Here is an 18,674-nt window from a genome sequence, read left to right as displayed (position 1 = left end):
GCAAAACTATTCCCCTTTTTCAACTTTTATCTTTATGCAACTGACAAGGCTGTCATAAAGTCGAGCATAGCTGTCCTCCGACAGATCTTGTTTTATCAGTGGAAAGGGTATAAAACAAGCAATTTATTCATTACTCTGAATTATTATTTCAAAATAAAATGGATTAATTATGATTAAACTTACAGTGTTTTTCTAAAAGTTTTGAACATCAGTATGCCCGCTATCAAAATTATATGTCATTTAAAAAGGTTCTTCATTTTAAAATGATATTTGAATACAAAAATATGAAAATTGTAAGTATTTCAAAACTTTTTGAATTTTGACAGTCAGGGGGTGTAACTGTTTCAAGTTATTGCAGTTTATAACCCATTTGAGTTATTGCTTATACTTTCATAACTTGTTTCAGTTATCATAAAATATTACAAAGCCCTCCTGTGCTAATTCCTCATTTATCTTTCCAGCTGTTATCTTTCCAGCTGTGCAGTAAAATTTTTTACGCAAGGCTGATAAAGTTTTACGCAAAGGATTTAAAGCTATAAAACTCTTAATATCCCATTAATATGCTTATCAGGTCATGATCAGACTAAAAGAGAATTTGATTAACCAGTTTTCTATTAATTTCACTTTAGAGGTCACTTTGTGAGAACAGCAAAAAGACTTTTTTTGAATTACCTGAGTTAACTTTATTTTATAACTAATACAGGTTATAAAATGCTTGAAAAAGTAACTGAAATAGGTTACATAACTTAAAACAGCTACACCCCTGACTGTTTGAAAATCAAAAACATTTTTTTGCCCACCACCAGATAAACAGATATTAATGCATGAGGTGACAATCTCTTCTATACATACATACAGCAAGCTATATAGTCCTATATCAGCTGACAGAAAGTTTAGACTGTCATATTAACAACATAAATCTTTAACTTAAAAAACTGGTCTGAAACACTCATTTACCTAGAGAGGAATTTCAAATCACTAAATTTGAGCAAATGAGAACTTGTTCTATTTATAAAGACTGTTTCTTTGCACTTTAGTCCTTGAAAAATTCATTGAGTTTATTGATAATTTTTTTTTGTATAAATTTCAGTTGTTTTGAGAAAGCTTCATCAAACATATCTGCAGAGTGTTTTCACATCAAAAATAGAGTGGTCGTGTATTCAACCTGAGGCTGGGTCACATATCACCGAACGTTACTCACACAGCTGTTGCTACTATGACAAATCTCTGTATGTGTTTGGGGGTTGTACAGCCACTAACACAACATTAAATGATCTCTGGAGATTTGATCTAGCTACCAGAGAATGGATACGACCATTGGCAATGGGTAAGTAAATCAATGAAGAAATCTATGTTAATTATATGTCTCCCACCACACAGTGGTGTGGGAGACATGTTGATTTACTCAAGTCTGTGTGTACGTGTGTCTGTCACAAATCTTGTCTGCACTCTTAAGTCGAACATTTCTCATCAGTGATCTTCACCAAACTTGAACAAAATGTGTTTGACCATAAGTTTTGACCAAGTGTAATAACTAGCCAAATTGGCGCATGCACTTTGGAGTTATGGCCCTTGATTTACTGAAAACCAGCCTTTTTACACTTGTCCGCACTCTTTGTCGAACATTTTTTCATCTGGTCTTCACCAAACTTGAACAAAATGTGTTTGACCATAAGTCCTCAACCAAGATTTATAATTAGCCAAATCGGCCAAGGCACTTTGGAATTATGGCCCTTAAATTACCAAAAATCTGCATTTTTATGCCCCCACTTTGGGTGGGGGGCGAGCATATGGATTTGCCCTTGTGCATCCGTCTGTCCGTCCTTCTGAGAATGTTGTGTCGCGCCTAGCTCCAAAAGTATTTGACATAGAGTCACAAAACTTTACAGGAATGTTGGTCAGCATGTGTAGTTGTGCACCTGGGCTTTCACATCTGGATTCATTCAGACATGTAGGAGTTATGGCACCTGAATTTGTAAAAATTGGTCATTTTAGTGTTGTGTCGCATGTAGCTCCAAAAGTATTTGACCTAGAGTCACCAAGGTTTACAAGAATGTTGGTCAGCATGTGCAGTTGTGCACCTGGGGTTTTGCGTCCGGATTTATTCAGTCATGTAGGAGTTATGGCCCCTGACTTAGTTAAAAATTGGTCATTTTAATTTTGTGTCGCGCATAGCTCCAGAAGTATTTGACCTAGAGCCACCAAAGTTTACAGGAATGTTGGTCAGCATGTGCAGTTGTGCAGTTGATCTGTGTCCTTTGTCATGTAGTGGAGGCATCTGTTTCCCATGGACACATTTCTGGTTACTCTTGTCTGTGCTCTATGTCGAACAGTTCTCATTCGGACGTCACAAAACTGAACAAAATATGTTTGAGTATAAGTCCTCTCCAAGTTCGATAAGCAGCCAAGTTGGCACAGGCACTTTGGCATTATGGCCCTTGAATTACCGAAAATAGGCCTATTTACTCTTGTCCATGCTCTAAGTCAAACATTTCTCATTCAGTCTTCAGCAAACTTTAACAAAATGTGTTTGACCATAAGAAGAGTCCTCGGCCAAGGTCGAACTAGCCCAGGTCCTTTCAAATTATGGTCCTTGAATTACTGAAAATCAGCCTTTTAAATCCCCCGCCACGAGTGGTGGGGGGTTATAGGAATGGTCTCTGTCCATCCTTCCGTCCTTCAATCTACTGTCCTTCTGTAACATTTTGTGTCCGCTCTGTATCTCCTAAACCCCTTGAAGGATTTTCATGAAACTTGGGTCAAATGATAACCTCATCAAGACAATGTGCAGAAGCCATGAGTCAGCCATGTCGGCTCAAGGTCAAAGGTTTGAGCCTTCCATTTCATGTCCGCTCTGTATCTCCTAAACCCCTTAAAGGAAAATCATAAAACTTGGGTCAAATGATCACCTCATCAAGACGATTTGCAGAACTCCTGAGTCAGCTATGACAGCTCAAGTTCAAGGTCACAACTCAAGGTCAAAGTTTTGAGCCTTGCATTTTGTGTCTGCTCTGTATCTCCTAAACCCCTTGAAGGATAATCATGAAACTTGGATCAAGTGACCACCTCATCAAGACGACATGCAGAACCCATGAGTCAGCCGTGTTGGCTCAAGGTCAAGGTCACAACTCAAAGTCAATGGTTTTAGCCTTCCATTTCGTGTCTGCTCTGTATCTCCTAAACACCTTGAAGGATAACCATGAATTTGGATCAAATGATCACCTCATCAAGACAATGCACAGAACCATGTGCAGTCAGCCATGGTGGCTCAAGGTCAGTGTCACAGCTCGAGGGCAAAGGTTTGAGCTGCTATCCATAACAGCAGTGGGGGATATAGCTGTCTTTTAGACTGCCTTGTTTTTCTTCAAAGGTATATTTGTATTGAGTAAACAGTATATAAAGACAGACTTACTATTTAGATGATAAGGCAATTGCGGGAGACATGCGCTTTTCTGAAAAGCAGCTGTAGTTTTGATTTTGAAATCGGTTGTCATTACAGTGAAACACTGCCCCAGCATCATTGGCTCAAGCATCAGGGCTGAGTTTAGCAAGTGATTTGGTCCTCTGTCGTTTATCCATATTTTATGTGTGAATTGCTCAAACCCCTAGATGACTTCAGCATTAGGCTCAGCAAGGCCCATTGAGACTTTAAGCAATTTTATGTTTTACTGTAATTAAGAAATAATTTATAGCAAAACAGTGCTTTATCACTATTTATACACGATGGGCGGTTATACGTTGGGTGTAATAATTTCACGAGGGCGCAGCCCGAGTGAAATTATTTTGGACGACGTATAACCGCCCGAGTGTATAAATAGTGATAAAGCACTGTTTTGCTATAAATTATTTCGATTCTAATATGTTCTTTATTGTAAAATTTATATCAAATATGGTGGAACTGTTTATTCGTGCAAGCATGGCGCCAGTAGTAGGTATTTGTTAAAACACACCAAGACCGGAAACGGTAATACGTCTTGCGGCAGAATTCAGTTCAAGCGAAAATTATTGCGAATTATTCAGCAAAGCGAATAACTAATTCATTGTGTGTATAAATTAATCAAAACATTTGTGCAATGTGACATTTCATTTAAAACATGTTATTAAGTAAAATATTTCATGAAATTTGAAAGCGCTATTTCTTGATGGCGTTCATGGCGCTAAATATCACGTTGACGTGACGTCAACATAACATCGTTGTGATGATTAAAGCATTGTTAGCCATATTAGAATTTCTTCTTAATCTTATACATTTAATTTTAACAGTATTTTAACGCTTTCTGAGATATGGACTGGTAGCCAGTTGCAGCTGAATATTTACATGACTTGTAGTGTTATTGACCTTACGTTGTACAAAATGTACAAGTTAAGCAAACAGATATCCAGAGAGTGTTTGTATTCACTGATGTTTTGATTTCGACCATAATTTGCGTTAGTTACAAAAAAATGTACCTTGTTTTACAAATTTTAATGTTGAGTGTCCTGTTTCCTATAGAGATAAGATGTAGAAATTGAACCGCACTATTAAAAACTAACATAGTGCATTTTGCGACCAGCATGGTTCCAGACCAGCCTGGGCATCCGTGCAGTATGGTAGATTCCCACTCTTCACTAACAGTTTCTCTAAATGCAATAGGGTTTGAAAGCGAACAGTATGGATCCTTACTAGACTGCGAAGATGCGCAGGTTGGTCTGGATCCATGCTGGTCTCAAATGCAGTATGTTGGTTTTCTCATGGCATGGCTCAATTTATGATTTTATGATTTGATACACAGAAACCTGTAGCAAGATGTTAAGTTTCCAATTTTCTGCAGAATCTTGGAAACCTAAGAGAATAAGAGTTGAAATATAACAATCAGAGAGGAAAGGTTAACATTATACTGAAGTGCGATAAAAATAATGATTAACATTTTCACTTTGTTCATTTTGTATTTCATCAAACATTTATACAAACTGCAGATGACTGTGATATATGATTATATTTGCAGGAACCTATCCGTACCCGAAAGCTTGTGCGAGTTTGGTGGTATACAAGGATAACCTGGTTCTGTTTGGAGGCTGGAGTCATCCTACACCCTTCCCCTTACATCAGGTAAATACAGCTATTGAGAAATGTTTTGTATTCTAGCTTTGCACTTTATATTTCTTGTATTGATACACAAGAACACCCTGCAGCCCTGATAAAGTGCTCTTTATTTCATGACTACAGAGCAACATCTCAAGACTTCTTGGCTAGAGATTTATTAATTGGTTTCCTGTTGTTGAGTTGCTGAAATACAGTTGAAAATGACATTAATCCTCAAAACAAACAAACCAATCAAAAACAATTGTATGGCACTTCGAATGACAATTTTATCTAAACCTTTTATGGTAAATAATGATTTTTTTCTCCAACAGGCTGCAAGGTTTTTCTCTGAACTTCATATCTATAAACCATCTACAAATCGTTGGTCACATGTGACGACGTTATCCCATCAGAGTCCTCAGCCAATAGCAGGACATTCGGCCTCAATTATTGGTGATTATATGGTCATATTTGGTGGCTCTCAAATCCCTGGTATCAGGTAAAAGTCTACTTTCTACTCTGTTTTACTGACATTTTTTTGATTAATCACTTCAAAAATAAATGAAATAAATAAAAAAATTGCTTTACATGGAAAATCCAGCTATCTTTCACTGGTGGATAACTCACTTTTGACCATGACACTCTAAACAATAATTATGATTGTTTTTTGTAGTCAGTTGTTTTAAGTCTGATCTTATTCTGTAACAAACAAATTTTCTCTGTATATATTTAGAATTTTAAAGATTAAAGTGATTTGAAAATTTACAGTTTGAAAAGGGTTGTAAGGATTAGCCAAAATTGTAAAAATCAAATTTGTATTGTAGGACAAATGAGGTGTGGCTGTTTGACTTCAATGAACAAGCATGGAGAATGCCTAGAATAGGCTATAGGAGGCCTGCACCTAGATATGGACAAACACAGGTAATAATATGTCACACTATTCAAAGGTAAACCAATTTCAGCAAGTCAGCCAGCATTTTCTTTGCTACAAACTAAAATTTTAGTGGATCACCATGGTTAAAATTGCTGACTTTGAATCACTTGCCCCTCACCAATGTAGGTTCAAAACTTTGCTTGAGATAAAGAGGGTTGTTCTCAGCTTTAGGCACCATGTTGAATGTAACTCCATTACTAATGAAAATAATTATGTTATAGCGTGTATATGTGTAAAGTTTGATTTGTAATGAATTATGCCGGAGGTTAAGTCAGTTCTGCAGGTTTGGTTATACCTGAGGTCATAGTGTAAGTTTATTTGAGCTGCGCCATGAGAAAATCAACATAGTGGCATCTGTGCAGTCTGGTCAGGATCCATGCTGTTCGTCTTTAAAGCCTATTGACATTAGAGAAACTGTTAGCGAACAGCATGGATTCTGACCAGATTGCGCATCCGCGCAGTCTGGTCAGGATCTATCCTGGTCGCAAAGCCACCTATGTTGGTTATCTCATGGCATGGCTCATTTATCATTTTAATGTGGACTAACATCTGGATCAGGCATACAGAAAGGAAAATCAACATGCATGTAAAATGAATTTCATCCCAGGTACACATATATAAAAATGGCAACACTACCTTCTTCCCTAACATAAAAAATGAAAATTTTGACTCATGAAATAGGTCTAAGTAATATGATGTCTTAAGTCATGGCCAAATATCTCACACCCTATATATGTTATTTGACCATACAATAAACAATATGTTTATTTATTACTTTGAAAAGTTAGATTCAAATCTACTTTTCAATCAGTGTAGCCAACAATCAGAAACCAGATTGAAAAATCAAGGTTTGATCAAATTCTGCATTGTAATTTTTTTTGTTCTGAACATGCAAAACTATCATGAATGAAAACATTAGTAAGATATACATGTCCAGTATGTGGAACAGGAAAATATAAATTAAGTCATTCCAACTCACATGTATAAAATGTTGTTTTTTTCTGTTTATATCTTACTATCTGTTGCTAGGTAACAATAGATGACAGCCATATTCTTATAGTTGGAGGATGTGGGGGCGGTACACCAAATCAGGTAACTTCAAAATTTCTGTCACTGAGTGTAGGGTATTTGTCATTTTTAGCTGGACTATTCGAAGAATAAGTAGAGCTATCCTACTCACCACGGCGTCGGCGTCGGTGTCGGTGTCGGCGTCGGCGTCACACCTTGGTTAAGTTTTTCGTACCAGTCCACATTTTGACAAAGTCTTTTGAGATAAAGCTTTGAAACTTTCAGTACTTGTTTACCACCACCATGGCCAGTTATAGGCAAGAGCACATAACTCCTTCAAGGATTTTGGCTGAATTATGGCCCCTTTTGACTTAGAAACCATGGTTAAGTTTTTCGTACCAGTTCATATTTTGACAAAGTCTTTTAAGATAAAGCTTTGAAACTTTCAGCACTTGTTTACCATCACCATGGCCAGTTATAGGCAAGAGTACATAACTCCATCAAGGATTTTGGCTGAATTATGGCCCCTTTCGACTTAGAAATCTTGGTTAAGTTTTTCGTACCAGTTCATATTTTGACAAAGTCTTTTGAGATAAAGCTTTGAAACTTTCAACACTTGTTTACCATCACCAAATCCAGTTATAGGCAAGAGCACATAACTCCATCTAGAATTTTGGCTGAATTATGGCCCTTTTTGACTTAGAAATCTGGGTTAATATTTTGTACCAGTTCATATTTTGACAAATTCTTTTGAGATAAAGCTTTGAAACTTTCAACACCTGTTTACCATCACCATATCCAGTTATAGGCAAGAGTACGTAACTCCATCAAGGATTTTGGCTGAATTATGGCCTTTTTTGACTTAGAAATCTTGGTTAAGTTTTCTGTACCAGTTCATATTTTTTGTAAAGTGTTTGACATATGGCTTTGAAAGTTTTATCACTTGTTTAGTATAATAGTCTCTGTCTGTAGGAAAGAGTACATAACTCTGCCATCTATTCTGGCTGAATTACGGCCCTTTTTGGACTTTGAAATTGGTTCTGTTTTCATACAAGTCCACGTTTTGTCAAAACTATTTGACATATGGCTTTTAAACTTTGAACACTTGTTTATCATTATGATTTCCATCTGTAGGCAAGAGTACATAACTATTTTGACTGAAATATGGCCCTTTTAGACTTTGAAATTGGTTCATACATTGCCATTTAGTGCAAGACTTACCGAAATCAAAGAAATATAGGAACATTGTTTGTCTAATCTATTTATTTCTTTTGTCTGAATATCTGTGGAAATATTTGACCCCGTTCTTCAGTCAATTCTTCGAATAGTCGAGCGCGCTGTCATCAGACAGCTCTTGTTTTTTTCTGGCTTAAGGAGAAGATATGTTTCAGACAGGGCTGAAACAGGGTTGAAAGAGGATGGAGATAGCGCTGATAGAGGTGTTGCTATCTAAAAGGTATTAGCTTCTAATATTGTTTTTCTGGCACAGTTGCCTGTATTCTTGTGAATGATATTTTACTGATGCATTTTTTATGAGGGGGAGAGCACATATTGTCCCTCTTTATCAATCAGTTGTGTTTGGTACCTCTGTTGTAGTTTTTAGGCAGTATACACAACATAATGTACGGTACCTGATCATCATATTATTATGATCTTTCATAACTGATACATAAGCTCTGTTCTATACAAAGGTTTTGTTCTTTTGTGTTTAGACAAGTGAAATCTATTAAAGCAGATAAATTTTTCAGGTTTATAATGACTGCTGGTTGCTTACTGTTGGTGAAGATGAATGGACGTGGGATCTGATCGTTGTAGAGAATCCACAGTGGGCAGCTCCCCAGCTCTGGTGTAACAGTGCTTGTAAGGTATGAAAGTGATAAAGTTTGATAAGGGAACCAGTCATAATAGAATGTCTACGCTGGACAGCTCCCTTGCTTTGGTGTAACAGTGCTTGTAGGTATTTTTGTAGTAAAATTAGATATGGTAACCAATCTTTATAGAATGCCTACACTGGGCGGCTCCCCAACTCTGATGTTATTGTGTTTGTAAGACATATTTGTGATAAATTTGAATATTGGAAACAATCATGTAGAAAGTCTACACTGGGCGGCTCCCTTGCTTTGGTGTAACAGTGCTTGTAGGTATTTTTGTAGTAAAATTAGATATGGTAACCAATCATTATAGAATGCCTACACTGGGCGGCTCCCCAACTCTGATGTTGTTGTGTTTGTAAGATATGTATGTGATAAATTTGAATATTGGAATCAGTCATACAGAAAGTCTACACTGGGTGGCTCCCCAGCTCTGGTGTAAAAGTACTTGTAAGGTACGTTTGTGATAAAGTTAGATATAGGAACCAGTCATTATAGAATGTCTACACTGGGCGGCTCCCTGGCTGTGGTGTAACAGTACTTGTAAGGTGTGTATGTAACAGATAAAGTTAGATATAGGAACCAGTCATTAAAGAATGTCTACACTGGGCGGCTCCCTTGTTCTGGTGTAGCAGAGCTTGTAAGGTATGTATGTAATAAAGTTTATGTGGGAACCAGTCTTACCGAATGTTTAATGAATGTTTACACAGGATGACTCACCAGCTCTGGTGTAACTGTGCTTGTATGCATATTATATAGTTAATGTCAGAACCAGTCATTATTGCCTGCTTACTGAATGTCTGCACAGGGTGGCTCACCAGCTCTTGTGTAATAGTGCTTGTAAAGTATACATGTAATAAAGTTAATGTGGGAACCAGTCATTACTGAATGTCTACACAGGGCGGCTTTCTATCTCTATTGATATGGTGCTTCTAAGATATGTATGTAATAAAGTGTGATAAGGGAACCAGTCGTTATAGAATCTCTACACAGTGTTTGTAATAGAATATCTGCAGTGGGTGTTTTTTACAGATCTGGGATTTTTCAGCAATGGTCCTGATTTCTGGTTGCCAGAATTTCCCTGTATGAAGGACACTTCATGTTTAGAAAGAAATTGTTCAGGCTCTTCATTTTATATAACATCTCAGACCTCTTCCCAGCCATAGCCTGCCCGCTTAGGTCAGTAAGGAGAGCATTGGTCTACAGATCGTGGGGTTGCGAGTTCGATCCTCGGGCGGGGTGTATGTTCTTCGTAACGATTTAATAAAAGACATTGTGTCTGAAATCATTCATCCTCCACCTCTGATAATTCATGTGGGGAAGTTGGCAGTTACTTGCGGAGAACAGATTTGTACTGGTACAGAATCCAGGAACACTGGTTAGGTTAACTGCCTGCCGTTATATGACTGAAATACTGTTGAAAAAATGGCTTTAAACCCAAAGCAAACAAGGAAATCATCCCAGCCATGGTGTAAAAGAGATTGAAAGATATGTATGTTTTAAATTTTGATATGGGAACTAGTCCAGGATTAGTTGACAACCCAAATTCTTGATAAGGAGTGTATTATATGATTACAAAACTGTTAACATGATAGAAGAAATTTTTCAGACTTTCTTTGTTTGCATAATTGACCAATCTTTAAAAACTTCATTAAAGTTCATGAGTGTTTAAAATTAGTCTTGTTTGACATTGAAACTGAAGTACACTAAATGAAAATCTAAAACTTACAAATTTAATCAACTTATGCGTAATATGATGATACATTAGTTGCAGAAGTTATTAAATTGTTTAATTTCTAAGTTGCTAATACACTAATTGTTTGTTGCAACATTTCCTAAAAAGATATAATGATAATGCAGTCTGTTCCCTTTTTTAGGTTTCAGACATGATAGTAACCTTAAGTAAGGCAGCTAAGCCACTGCCTAGAACAGTGCCAGTTAGTCCACGGGCATACAAACCTCGAGGTAAAATCTGGGTGCCTCCAAGGGAAGATGAAATTGAACAACCTACAAATCCAGCCAATCAAAGTCAAGCACCAGGATCACCTGACACATTACCAACCAATCAGAGTGAGCAAACAAGTGATTCAGGAAATGTTAGTGACCAATCAGAGGCTTCAGATATGTCACCTGATAGTGCTAATAGCCAATCAGATTCTAGTGAACCTGAAGTTGGAACTTCAAATCCTAGACCTGGATTACCAAGTGTTAGACCAAATGCTATGAAAAATAGACAAAAACAACTAGAAGCTTTGTTGAAATATGAAAAAAGGTTCCGTCACACTGATATGGTCGGGCCCTCAGATGCTGAGGAAGAACCACCTAGACTTTCTCAAAATCTTCACAATATCAGACAGCAGAAATCACCAACGGTTACAAACTTAGCATCACTTATGACGTTGCATGTGTTAGACATTTCCAGAGTGTTGGAATGTAAAGTAGTGTCATGGCAGAAATTAAACTTCGAAAATATGACAGGTGCTCCAACTGGGACAATATTTTACTCTCTTGTAGAAGGCCAAAATGAAATTCTTATGTTTGGAGGGATAGAAAAAGACATACATGCCCTACAGAGGGGTCAGGGGATACAGTCCCATACGGTGAACAATGCACTCTATATAATATCCCCAATACAGCACCCTCTTTAGCATACTTAGATCGGACAGACAAAAGATCAAGTCGTACAGCTTTGTGAGGTATCATTGGGACAATTTTTATCTCAAAGACTTGTTCAGCATTTCGAAGTGTGTTTAATTCTAAGTACTGTGTAAGGGCTGCCATAAGGCAGTAAGGTCAGTTTGTTTCAAAATTTAGAAAGATGTTTTATTTGTTAGTTTTTGTAATCAGTGATTCCTAAGCAATATTGTCTCTAAGTATTGACCTGGCACTCGTAAATTGCCAATATTTTTGTGTGTTTTCATAAGTTCACACAACATCACACAGTTCGTTGAAAATATCTGTACTACTAAAATAACCTATATAGTTCACAGATGGCATGATGGTAAAACGTCTGACTTTCACACACTTAAAAAAGGGTTCAAAATCACCTCAGACCAGTTTTATTAGAAAAGTCTAGCTATTCTACTCACCCTGGCGTCGGCGTCACACTTTGGTTAAAGTTTTGCATGCAAGTACATACAGCTATCATTTAAAGGCATATACCTTTGAAACTTATTTTTTCTTTTTCTAGGTCAATTACCAACCTCACTAGGTCAAATTCCATAACTCTGACATGTATTTTGAGCAAATTATGCTCCCTTTTGGACTTAGGAAATCCTGGTTAAAGTTTTACATGCAAGTTGCTATCTCCAAAACTAATGCAGATATTGAATTGAAACTTCACTTGTGTCTTCGAGGTTATAAAACTAGTTGATAGCACCTAGTCCCATAACTCTGGCCTGCATTTTGACCAAATTATGCCCCCTTTTGGACTTAGAAAATCCTGGTTAAAGCTTTGGGTGCAAGCATACAGCTATTACTAAAATTGAAACTTCATATGTGTCTTTGGGCTTATAAAACAAGTTGACAGCATCAAGTCCCATAACTTTGACCTGCATTTTGGCCAAATTATGCCCCCTTTTGGACTTAGAAAATCCTGTTCAGTTTTGCATGCAAGTACATACAGCTATTACTTAAAGGCATATGTATTTGAAACTTCTTTTTTTTCTAGATCAATAGCCAACCTCACTGGGTCAAGTCCCATAACTCTGACATGTATATTTGGCAGATTATGCCTACTTTTAGACTTAGAAAATCCTGGTTAAAGTTTTACATGCAACTTACTATCTTCAGAACAAATGCAGATATTAAATTGAAACTTCACATGTGCCTTAGTGATTATAAAACTAGTTGATTGCATCACGTTCCATAACTCTGACATGCATTTTGGTCAAATTATGTCCCCTTTTTAACAAAAAGCTTATGGTTGAAGTTTTGCATGCTAGTTATCTCCAAAACTAATGCAGATACTTGATTGAAACTCTATAGATATTTTAACATTTAGGGTAACATTTTCCTGTTGCTAAGGCAATAATTTGAATAGTCAAGCATTTGATATCTTATGGACAGCTCATGTTTAATTAAGTGTGATGTAATTGATTTATATTGCTTTTATTAGCTCACCTTTCACTTAGATGAGCTTTTGTGATTGCCCGTCCTCTGACGGCGGTGGCAGGGTCTGTCCACAATTTCTTGTGAACACGATAGAGCCCACATTTTGCAATCAATTTTAATCATACATGCACACAACTTGTATTGGCATAATGTCTCTGTTCTTACCAAAATTGGCCAGAGCCCATCATGGGTTCCAGAGACATGGCCCCTGAAAGGGCCAACATTTGCTTGTTCACCATCAAAAGCTGACTCTATATAGCAAGAAACATAACGGTATTCTGCTTTTTTTGCAAGCATTATGGCTCCTTTTGGACTTAGACAATTTCAGATTTCTTTGTTAAGTTTTATGTTTAGGTCAGCTTTTCTCCTAAATTATCAAAGCTATTGCCTCCTTAACTATCAAAGTTATTGCAATAAAACTTGCAACACTTTGTTCACCATCAAATGTTGACTATATACAGCAAGAAACGTAACTCCATCCTACTTTTTGCAAGAATTATGGCCCCTTTTTGACTTAGAAAATATCAGATTTTTTGGTTAAGTTTTGCATTTACTATGTGTACTTTTCTCCTTAATGGTCAAAACTATTGCTTTAAAACTTGACACAGTTATTTGTAATTAAAAGCTGACTTTGCACAGCACGTGCCATAACTCTACATTGCTTTTTGTAAGAATTATGTCCCCTTTTAGAAAATCGTGTCGAATTTGGGACTTGCTCAAAGCTCGAAACTGAAAAGTTCTAAGTGTTTTATTCGAGCCAGCATTGAATGGACATCTTAGGGAACTGATCTGTGATGAAGCTTACAGCTTTTTTTTAACCACTCCCGAGTCGGCTTCCTGTAAAAACCAGTAAGAAGAAACACTGAAAAGCAAGTCCCTTCTATTTCGAGACTCAGAGGATTTATCTATGTTAAATGTTTGTTCAGGGAACTGGTATGGACTATAATTCTTTTTTTCTTTGAGCTAAATTCGCATTGTAGTTACAGGACTTACAGACGGAGATTTCTGCTTTCTTTTGTTGAGATTCGCTACATTTTTAGCACTTTTAATGACATTTGTCTTAAATCTGAAGGAAATAATTAAGTGCGACTTTTAAGCTTTTTAAGGTATTTTGGCAATATGCTTTTTAATAGGTCTTAAAATTTCATTGGGTATACATGCTGTAACTGGCAACAAGTTTGGTTTATTAAGTTTTGATTCATCTGTTGACGACGTCATAGAAATTGATATTTTGACGACCTTCAGCTCCTCATCGTAAAATAAACCTGAAAATAGATAGAATCTATAATATATCTTATTTTTTTGTCAAGTCGCTTGACTTTGAAAATTTATAATGACATGTAGTAGGTAAAAACTAGACAGATCTCCAAAAAAGGTGGGTGTTGAAAAATTACTCCACATTGCCCAGAGCGTCCTACAGAAGTACTCCGGACCACAGCGCTTTTGTTTTCAGCAAGTCATTGCCAGAAGCACCAATGTTATCCAGAAAAATAAAGCATCGCTCATAATTCTAACTTTGTGAGGGACTCCTTAGTTTTTGCAAAAAGTACCAAATTAATCTGGCTCTCGGTGTCACGATTCCGCACGAGCGCTGATATTTTCAATTCATGAACACCTTATTCGGTTAGTAAGGCGTAAAAAAATTGTTTGTTTCCGGTATCCCGACCTACCCTAAATTTTTGGCCCGACCATAAATGTTTTTATGGCCTTGGAGAATAATTTGTTGAACTTTTTGACAAAAAGTTGCCAAACTGCACTTTTTATGTTTTTTAAACATGGTCGGTGATGTTAGAAATCAACTCCCTGATGCTGTAAAGGCATACCCCCTTATATGTACTCATTTTTTGACAAAAAAGTAATTTCCGAAAAGTCTGTCTTAATAACACCCCCCCCCCCCCACCCACCCCCCCAAAAAAAATAATTCCTACCTACCTACCCTAATTTTTTGAACATGTTACCGGAAACAAATAACTTTTTAGTAGGCCTAAAAAAGTTATTTGTTTCCAGTAACATGCCCCAAAACATAGTTTAAACATATTTATTGCATGAATTCCGCAAATAACAGTAGTACAGTAACCATTTTGCACTTTCGGATTGGCACAGTAAAATGCAAGCATCTAATAAGGGTAAGCTTTACGGCCTTTTTAAAGATCAACACGCTCGTGAGAACTATCTAACATTATTAATCCCCCGCCGTGGCGGAGGGATTATAGGAATGGTCTGCGTCCGTCTTTCCGTCCGTCCGTAACAAATTCGTGTCCGGTCCATATCTCCTAAACCCCTTGAAGGATTTTCATGAAACTTGGGTCAAATGATCACCTCATCAAGACGATGTGCAGAACCCATAAGTCAGCCTTGTCGGTTCAAGGTTAAGGTCACAACTCAAGGTCAAAGGTTTGAGCCTGCCATTTTGTGTCCGCTCTATATCTCTTAAACCCCTTGAAGGAATTTTATAAAACCTGGGTCAAATGATCACCTCATCAAGACGATGTGCAGAACCCATGAGTCAGCCATGCCGGCTCAAGGTCAAGGTCACAACTCAAGGTCAAAGGTTTGAGCCTTCCATTTTGTGTCCGCTCTATATCTCTTAAACCCCTTGAAGGAATTTTATAAAACCTGGGTCAAATGATCACCTCATCAAGACGATGTGCAGAACCCATGAGTCAGTCATGCCGGCTCAAGGTCAAGGTCACAACTTAGGGTCAAAGGTTTGAACCTTCCATTTTGTGTCCGCTCTATATCTCCTAAACCCCTTGAAGGATTTTCATCAAACTTTGGTCAAACGATCACCTCATCAAGGCGATGTGCAGAACTTATGAGTCAGCCATGTCAGCTCAAGGTCAAGGTCACAACTGAAGGTCAAAGGTTTGAGCCTTCCATTTGTGTCCACTCTATATCTCCTAAACCCCTTGAAGGAATTTTATAAAACCTGGGTCAAATGATTACCTCATCAAGACGATGTGCAGAAATTATGAGTCAACCATGCCAGCTCAAGGTCAAGGTCACAACTAAGGGTCGAAGGTTTGAGCCTTCCATTTGGTGTCCACTCTGTATCTCCTTAACCCCTTGAAGGATTTTCATCAAACTTTGGTCAAATGATCACCTCATCAAGAACTCATGAGTCAGCCATGTCAACTCAAGGTCAAGGTCACAACTGAAGGTCAAAGGTTTCAGCTCTGTATCTCCTAAACCCCTTGAAGGATTTTCATGAAACTTTGGTCAAATGATCACCTCATCAAGACGTTGTGCAGAATTCATGAGTCAGCCGTGTCAGTTCAAGGTCAAGGTCACAGCTAAAATCAAAGGTTTTACCCTTTCACTATCCATAGCAGTGGCGGGGGATTTAGCTGTCTTTCAGACTGCCTTGTTACCTAAGCATCTGTACTTACCAATTTTTTAAGTATCGCTCTGCAAATCATAAATTGCCTATTGAGACAGGTCGCTGGTCAAATGTTCCATACAATGATAGGAAATGTTCCTCATGCTCCAGAGAATTAGGCGACGAATTTCACTATCTACTTGTTTGTAATCGCTTCAGAGTTAAAAGAATCCAGCTCATCCCAGTACAATTTTACAGAAATCCTAACATTATTAAATACAACCAACTTATGAAAAGCAAGGATCCAGAAATACTTAAAAATCTTAGCACATTTGTAGCCTATATTATGAAGCACGTTCAGTAGAAATTTGTTTGTATAAATCCAAATATATCCAAGTTAATCACAGTTTAACACATGTATAGTAGTCGCAACTTGACCGCGATGGTTGACCTTCAGCTGATTATTCATATCGATTATTTCATTATAGAAATAAAGGGTGGTGAGGGTATCTATATATATTTATATGAAATTAGTTTGTATACAGTGCACTATCAAAGTATGTTTACTTACATTTGATCATTTAAAACTTTCAAGTACACTAATTTATAATTACACAAATTTATATTTCCACTATCTCATGCAGCTCGTGTTTTACGTACATTCCTTTTCAATAATAGGTTGTGCCTCATTATATATTATAATACAAAGGTCAACCATCGGGGTCAAGTTGCGTCCACTATACTCCTATTTGTTTGTACTGTTATATAATATCTATTCATTCATAAAGTGCAATTCTCCCAACATTGAATTACTTTCCTCGTGACCCTTTACTGATTATAGTAGTATATCTCGTCAATGGCATTCCTTATTTACTCACTTGGATCAGCTCACGATTTTATCGTGCGCTGGTTACCTATAGTACAATACTGAATTTCCATGCTAAATTCAATACTTTAAATAAATTAAGCGGACAAATGAATATCATTGTCCCCTACCCTACCTAATACAGAGTTTACTATAAAACTAATAAAAAAAGAAGTTATTGCTATCTAGTTGTTACCCATATGTATGTTTTTTTCTGATTTGTTTATTACATTGTCTGTTGTTGCACATGTAACCTGACGTAATAAAGAAATATTGTATTGTATTGTATTGCATGCAAAGAATATTGACGAAAGCACATTGTACTTATAAGGTCAATCTTCTATTATAAAATATACACCAAAAACCTACACTTAAATCGCTGGCCTAGAAATTATATAATATATATTTTTGTTTAATAGAGACTATTATTGTTGAATAGTGACTATTAAACAATTTATTTCACCTGTCAAAATTTGTTCCCGGCTTTCATTATATTTTGTTCACGCCTATATAAGACTAACATGAAAGCCAGAAAACTAGTACAAAAAAATTGTACAAGATGCTACTACACTATTAAATTCTTGACCTCGAAACAAAACTAATTTTAGTATGCCTTTATTTTTAGCCACCTGGGACTTTCTCAACTTTACTAAATCTAAGAATTATCATGATGTCGGTTATTTTTCAGTAAACAAACCTTAAAACCATTCTATATCAATTATCTGTCCCACCTTTTTTGTAGTAAAATATTATATTTAGTAAGATGGCTCTGATCAACGGTATGTCATGTGATAGAATGCGCAAGCAAATGAATAAAATCTGTGTAATATATATTATTATCAATGGTATCGAGATTCACCCACACCCAAGACATTTCCAGAAGGGGGGAGTGGGAGTGGGGGTGTACTTAGCTTTAAAGCTTTTAAAACATCCCCCACCTAATTTTTAAAAATGTATTACAGGGTATCGTATAACAAACAGCTAATAAAACTGTAACAAACTAGAATAAAATTGTATAGAACCAAAGCAGAAAATTGAATGTAATTATAAGAAAAATACCAAAATTTCATGATTACAAGTAAAACAGAAGACAGGTAGTTCAACCAGCAATGTCAGTAAATAATAATTGCCATTGATTTTGAAAAGTTAAAATAATCAGAAAGGTTTAGATACATTTTTTTTTTAAATTAAAATATCAACTACGTAGTCTGATTTTTTAAAAAAAAAACCCAAAAAACTACCTAATACTAAATATTTAGCCCGTGATGGTTGATGGATATGTTGGCGCTCATTAGCATTTTGTTTTATGAAAGTAGAGAAATTGGAGTAAAACTTGTGTTAATATAGACATGAAAACAACTCCACTATTAGAACTACCTTCGGGTGAATGGCTCGGTATCTATTATCAGTACGAGTATGTTGATATTTGAAGTGCTGAAATTGAATACAGTAGCAGTTCCTTACCCATAGAGAACAGTGATATAAATCATTGACTGTAATAT

General features: G+C 36.6%; 1 protein-coding gene across 1 annotated transcript; it reads left to right on the top strand.

Annotated features, from left to right (window-relative positions):
- Positions 1-1,089: 1,089 nt before the first annotated feature.
- Positions 1,090-17,455, top strand: LOC123527836 (F-box only protein 42-like; the record flags this gene model as incomplete). Its single annotated transcript, XM_053523633.1, has 7 exons — positions 1,090-1,327; positions 4,986-5,089; positions 5,395-5,561; positions 5,887-5,983; positions 7,026-7,088; positions 8,753-8,869; positions 10,753-17,455. Coding segments are annotated over 7 exons (1,557 nt in total), but the record flags the coding sequence as incomplete, so codon positions are not given.
- Between the last annotated feature and the right edge of the window lie 1,219 nt (positions 17,456-18,674).

The sequence above is a fragment of the Mercenaria mercenaria genome, chromosome 14, assembly GCF_021730395.1.
Source record: "Mercenaria mercenaria strain notata chromosome 14, MADL_Memer_1, whole genome shotgun sequence".
In the NCBI taxonomy this organism is placed as follows: domain Eukaryota; kingdom Metazoa; phylum Mollusca; class Bivalvia; order Venerida; family Veneridae; genus Mercenaria; species Mercenaria mercenaria.
Note: the sequence above shows the minus strand (reverse complement) of the source record. Positions and strands in the feature narration are given on the sequence as shown.